Source organism: Lottia gigantea, assembly GCF_000327385.1.
Source record: "Lottia gigantea unplaced genomic scaffold LOTGIsca_20, whole genome shotgun sequence".
NCBI classification, from domain to species: Eukaryota; Metazoa; Mollusca; class Gastropoda; family Lottiidae; genus Lottia; species Lottia gigantea.
The window spans coordinates 3,149,725-3,156,677 of NW_008708401.1; the positions used below are offsets into that span (position 1 = coordinate 3,149,725).

The 6,953-nt window shown below is 32.1% G+C and overlaps 1 protein-coding gene across 1 annotated transcript; it reads left to right on the plus strand.

Annotated features, from left to right (window-relative positions):
• Window positions 1–905: 905 nt before the first annotated feature.
• On the plus strand, window positions 906–2,491 carry LOTGIDRAFT_231635 (hypothetical protein; the record flags this gene model as incomplete). The annotated part of the gene is made up of 1 exon (XM_009053818.1): window positions 906–2,491. The coding sequence occupies one exon, from the start codon at window positions 906–908 to the stop codon at window positions 1,716–1,718; it is 813 nt and encodes a 270-aa protein (XP_009052066.1). The 3' UTR covers window positions 1,719–2,491.
• Between the last annotated feature and the right edge of the window lie 4,462 nt (window positions 2,492–6,953).

The following is a 6,953-nucleotide window of genomic DNA, read 5'->3' on the forward strand; positions in this document are numbered from 1 at the left end:
GACTATATGGCATTGTTGCGTTCTTAGTATTCTTGGATTCGTTCTTGTATCTCTGTTGCTGTGATTTAATTTACAATACAAAAAGTCTGTAAATAAAACATGATATATGAAATACTGTTATTATTGCTCCATATTATTGAAAGGGTCAAGGCAGGGGAAATACTTTTCAAAACCCACCAAGAGACAAAAAAGAAACCACAGACATCAGATGCCTAATTTGGATGGGACATTAGAAATGGACCAATGAAGGCAAAGGTTCTTACTGGAAGTGGCATAGTTTTCTATGAAAGTTAAGATTTTCAGTGCTGGGGACTTTTTCATGGCAATATCTGGATATAGGCTTATCATTTTAATTTATAAAAGATACAAATCAATACACATTCTATATATGAATATATTAGCATGTCTTTCTTAAAAAAAATCGATACAATATCACTAATCCCGAAATTTATATGCCCGTGTCCCTTTAATTACATAAGCTGGATCTACACTGTAAAAAATAACTGTGTCACTTTACCCATCTATGATTGGCGGTATTATCGCTTAATCTATTTTGACACGTAAATCATTACTATGTACACTTCATATCAAATTATAGTGTACAAAACTCCGATAATTAATGAACTTTGACCTTATCGATCTGCAAGAATGGTTGCCAAGGTTTCTTATGCGGTAGTCATTTATGGGCACAGACTTGCAACGTCACAGCTAAACATATCCCAGCAATGGTATAATAATATATTACGATCTATAAATAGACTGAAGGAGTTTACTGTTATGATTTACTGTTGACGTTGGCAAATTGGGAATATTTGCAAGGATTGAATGAAAAGTTGAATTTTGAAGGCTAAAAGGACCATTTTTAAAGGAGGCTGTCTTTAAGATACCGTGTTTTCAGTTAAAGTATGGTGATGTTTAAGTTTTTAAACGCTGTTCGGAGCCATCTGTCAGTTAAGGAAATAGAACATTATCGACTAGGAGTAATGGTGAATGATAGTGAATCACTCGAAAATTTCACGGAATTTGCAGAAGAGGATGAAATTTTATATCCACCGTTAGAAGCTTTGAGATTTGCAATAATGTACAGTCATTTGGAATATGCACGTTTCTTGTTACAAAGTTATGGAGGTGCTGTGTTACAGAAAAATCTTTGCTGTCCATTACTTTTACTGGCTGTCCGCCTGAACGATGAACCAATGGTTATTTTGATTTGCCAATACAGTGCAAAAGTATCCGAAAAGACAGGCATAAATTATCTCAATTCCCAAGGATGTGAACTTATGGAAAGTGGAAAAACTGCATTGCATACTGCGGCAGAATTAGGATTTGTCGGATGTACACGAATTCTCCTACAATATGGGGCGGATTCTTCCTTCAAAGATTGTGAGGGTTTAACTCCTTTAAACAGAGCCCTTCAAAAGTTCAAACCCTCATACAATGTGTTCTTATGTGTTTTGGAACTTATCAAATGTGAAAGGCAATTAAGTACTGATGTATTGCAAAAAGTTCAGTCCTTACACGACATTCATCATGCCAAGTATAAATGTGATCAATGCCATCGAATACCCACGGGACAGTGCCCCACCCCACTCATACGATTATGTAGAAATTCACTTCTTGAACATTTAGGCCCCAGATTATCATTATCGTTCCCAAAATTATGTTTATTATTGCCCAGTCCTGTGTTACGATATATTAACCTTGAGTGCGACGATTAATGAATCAGGTTTATCAATGCGTCATCAAAGATTACATCATTAAGCATGAGAGTTATTTGGGTGTTTGACATGTAATGTAACGTATGTGTGTATAGTCAGTCTATTGCAGTGAGTACGTGTGTATTTTGTTATTGTTTATGAATGGGTGAACATTAATATTTAAAGTGTGTTTGGTTGTTATTATATTATCATAATCTTGGTTATTGGCCTCATAATTGTAAATATAACTTTGTTACATATCATTATAATCAATTACTTCAAAAGCAGCTTAATTAGGCTATGCAACATTATGTATTTCATGTATTTCATTCATATTGTTATCCACGAAACCTAAAATTATGTATATTATAATTGGAATTCATATCTGATCACGCACATGTTATTGTGTAAAGTTGTGGATTTGTTGGGTTTTTTTGTACACCTTTGTTGAATGAATATATGTTGATAAATACTACCTTGGTTTTGCTGGACATTACCTTCCATGTTTGCAGTTCACTCAATTATGCAATATTATTTCATAACATTATTATGTTAATGTTTGGGTTATGTTAATTTATAACTAGCCTACCTGTAATATTGCTTCTGTGATAAAACAGTTTGATTTACATGTAGCCTAGGTCAGATTTTAGATTTTTAAAAATTAATTCATTATTTGACTTTTATTTTATTTATCGTTTATTTGTTAAACAGATTTAAACATTATTGTAATATTTTTATAATATATATTTATGTCACCTTGTCCATTTGTTCAGTTAATAAATATTGGGTGTTATAAAAGATACTCCTCAATAGAAGACTGGTCAAGGTCACTGTTTTATAAAGGTCCATCCTTTCCCCTACTGCTCCCTGCATAGGTCGAGATAATACCTTCGGATTTTTCAACCCGGTTTCCCCCTGTCAGTGATGCAGGTAAGAGGGTCTGGCATGAAAAAAGTGTCTAGTCGTTCGGATGGGACAATAAACCGAAGCCCCGTGTGCTCGTTAAAGATCCCTCGACAGTTGGAAATCGAAAAAGAGCAGGCTAATGCCGCTGTCCTGGCAAAATTTCCATGATAACACCCTGTATGACGTTGCCCGTTTTCATTAGCCCACATGGCGCAGAAAAGTAGGACCTAAAATTCCATTCATTTCATTTCATTTTCCCCTACTGCGCCATGTTTTGTATTTTGTCATTCGTAGTGCACGATGATTGAAAACCAATGCTATATATTTTTATCCTATGTCAGGTTGACTATTCGTAGCCTAGATTGCGTGTCTATACATTTGTCTATCTATGTGGAGCATTTGATAGAAATGACAAATAGACAAATGTCTGATCAGATTACACTATATGCAGTGTAGGCTTACTTTCGTCAGGAATCCACACGGCCTCACTCTTTTTCAAATAGATGGCAGCTATGGTAGCTTTAAGTTAAAGTGATACTACGTCTTAGAATGAACATAAAATTTAAGTTCTCAAGAATGGTCAATATGAGTATATATTTCATGAACTTACCTGGTGTCATAAAATTACAACAGAATCACTATAAAATCTGTAAAATTGGAAAATTCATAAAACTAAGTAATTATTGAAAAACGCCTAATCTTAATAAGCGATTTTCAATAGTTTATTGCATATTTATGGATAATTACTAAGTTTTTTGGATATATCGGATTATATAAGGATCCTGTTATGTTATTTATGACACTGGGTATATCTACTGATGAATATGTTATGGTCTTATTGGCCAAGTTTAAAATTATTAAATTTTATGTTCATTCTAAGACGTACTATTCCTTTAAAGAACGACCAAATCATTCTGTCTCTCAGATTACAAATACATGTAACTCGAAACACCACCCGGTACGACTCTCGGCATCAGAATTGTCTCTCGATCAATCTCTTCTCTATATAATTTCAGGAGGCCTAAATGATTTTTAAAAATTCATCAATATTTGTCACTGCTTTGTATCCGTGTATCCGTGGTAGCATAGAACGAGAGCACGTGGAGATCTCATTTGATTTACTGTTTTGCAAATGAAGCAAGAACTGAAAAAGAAGCAAGATTGGGTCTATATTTTTTTTGTGGATATGCATATATAATAATATCCTATCTCTATGGAAGCAAACTTTCTGGTCGAATTAAACTGTCATTTGCATGAACGCCTAGAAATATATCTATCAGCAGTTTATTTAGATTACATTTAGGTTCTCTCCTCGTTTTTTAAACATTCGTCATGAAATAATGCTCAATCAAAATAAAGCTATCAATTTTATCAGGACATGGAAGCTTTAATTCATTTCTCACATAATTCAAGGGAGGTAACTACTGTTTATTTTATCTTGACAGGTGCGCGTTACAATGTTACATACATTTGTAACTGCATTACATGTCTGTCACTAAAAACTATACGTTATCCTTATTTTGCAAATGTGAATTTGTTTTCAAATTAAATCTTGTAAATTAAAAATTAGGTCGATTCGAAACTAAAAGTAATGGCTTCGTTGTTTCCTAATTTAGCATGCAACCTCATTCAACATGGCCGACAAAATCTAGCCTGGAGAGTAACGGAATTTTATATTATTTCGTCGTATGTATACCTTTTCGAATAAATACTTCTTTTGGTTCATTCATATCAGGTGTGCAATTGTTAGGTTTGTTTGGTTCTTACACCTGCTTGCAATTGTAGCAGTGTAAAAGTAAAATCTGTGAGACAAGACACAAGTGTCTGATTCTGAGTGATTCTGAATGTGATTCTCCCTCCCCTGCTAAAATAAAGATTCTTTCGAAACCATTCCAAAAACTAAACATGCATCTAGCATGGAACTATTTACAGCAAATCAGTAGACCTCATTTGATTTATTGTATTTCTTATTCTGTTGATTACATATATAGTGATGGGTCCAAGTCATGACTGTCAGATAGACTATTTAATTAAGAATTTCATACCATTTTTTTTACTAACACTTCGACTTCATATATCTCTATTCTCTGTATTCATGTCAGGCATTTTCTTAGACAGATTAGATGACATGTTATTGTAAATATATTACTTCGTTCATAAGTCAGTCTAGGAGAAAAAAAAATACATGCGATTGTATCAGACTCAATACTTGCCAATCTTGGCCTCTAATGAATGCTAAGTTTACTCACCAACTGAACATATCCATGTTACATTCAATTACTTGAAAATGTAATATACCTGTAATTTTTTATTTCTGCAAAAGATGATATAGACCTATGCTATGAAAATGTTCATTATAACATTTTTTTTTTGTTCAACTACTTTGAATAATGTATTATGAATGTATCAAATTTTAGCAAAGCATGTTATGCTATGTTTTTTGTACAGTAAATAAGTTGAACTGTGTAGCAGACATCATATGGTTTACAGTCAAATATGTATTCAAATTGTCAGTTTAACAATTTTCGTTTAGTAGCCAATATAAGAGGGTTTAGTTCATATCATTTAGGCTGTTGCAGTGGTTTTGAGAAAGGTTTTTTTTTTTATATTAAGCCATAAAATTCATTTGATTCTCCTGCACATGTAATATAACATAGTGTGTAAGCAAGAAATAGACTAGTATTGTCAATAATATTATGACTTCCAAATAGTCTAAACATCATCACAATATTCACAATGTCATCTTCTAAAGGAAAACTGGCTGACAGGTTTTAGCTCCAGAAATAAAACATATAGCTCTGAAACTGAGCTCTGTCAGATAAACAAGCTTGTTGTATATATATGTTGTTATCATTTGTGTTGATTGATAAAGTAATGTCGATTTTGAACTCTGGAACAAAATTATTACAGTACCAAAGCATCGGTGTTGACACCAGTGGTAGTTTTCTTTATTAAAAATTTAACACATTTTGTGCAGACAAGAAAAAAATGTTTCATTAAAATGGTCTAAACTTGTTATTGATAATAAATCTAAGTTTAAATCTGGCCAGTAGATTAAGTTGACAAGATATAAATATTTTAATTAGATAATAATCATGGTATTTAGTACTCATTAGTATGATGAGTAATAACATTCTTTCTTCCTGTATGAGTTTATCTCAGTACTTTCATATCATGTTGTAGGCCAAGGTTCCAATGATTTTAAAAAGTTCTGTGGAGAGGCAAATTCCTCAAAATGACACATAGTCATCAAGGCTGATATTACGATGTAGGTGTAGACTTAGGTTGGTTTAACTATTTAAAATGTTCTACTAGTAAGCTTACTGTGGAAGGCAAACAGTATCACACAAATGTACTGAAAAGTGTGCAGAATGTTGCCCAGAAATAAAATGTTATAAAATATCATGTTAGGTCAAAAAAAAAAAAGTATAATCAGTATAAACTTATGTGTTTTAGAGCTTGCTAACTTTTTGGAGAATACATTCATTTGAATTTATACAATACTTTGCATATGATGGTGAAGTTGCACATTATGTGTTTGAAGAGATTTTTAGTTTTATGTTTTTTTGTGAAATGAAATTTGATATTGAAATTTTGGAAAAACAAATTTATGATTATAAACTAAGCAACTTGAGTACTGTAATATAACTCTGAATACTTACCGGTATACAAAAAGTATATTTGACCTTGATTGGATTAAATACTAATTTTGAATTCTTCCATTCTAACAAACAAGTTTTTATGCTTTTGTGAAGGCTTGTGAAGGCTTCGATGTGTTATAACTAAAATATTTGTTATTTAACCCAGATTAAAAGAGTAAATAGAATATTATTGTTAATTGAGAAAATGACTGGGGTATAATTATTGTACATCTGTTAAGTGAACTTGGCTCACGTCCATATTCATCTTATCAACTAATATTTAACTAATTTGTTAATTGTTGTATTTTACATGAGTGTGAAGTCATAATTGAGTGAATAATATGATTAAGAGGATTGTCAAATTCTTTGATATTGTGAAGCAGCTTTTGGATTAGACTATCGAAGCTAACTCTTTGTTACAATCTTGTCTAGTTTAATTTCTTGAGATTTGAGCTCTGGTAAGAAGACGGCGTTTGGTTCATTCTTTAAGTAGGCTGATGCTGATTACTATGTTATTTTTGGTAACATTTTGATTTTTTTTCAAAATATTTCCACATTATTAAATTGTTTTGTTAAATTTAAATATTGAAGTCAAATATAACAGAATGTTTTATACTCGGATGTGATTATTCACTTAGTATTGTTTATATTTGTATGGTTTATATTTTAAGGTGAGGTCATGAAGTGAGTTGGGTAAGCAGACGACATG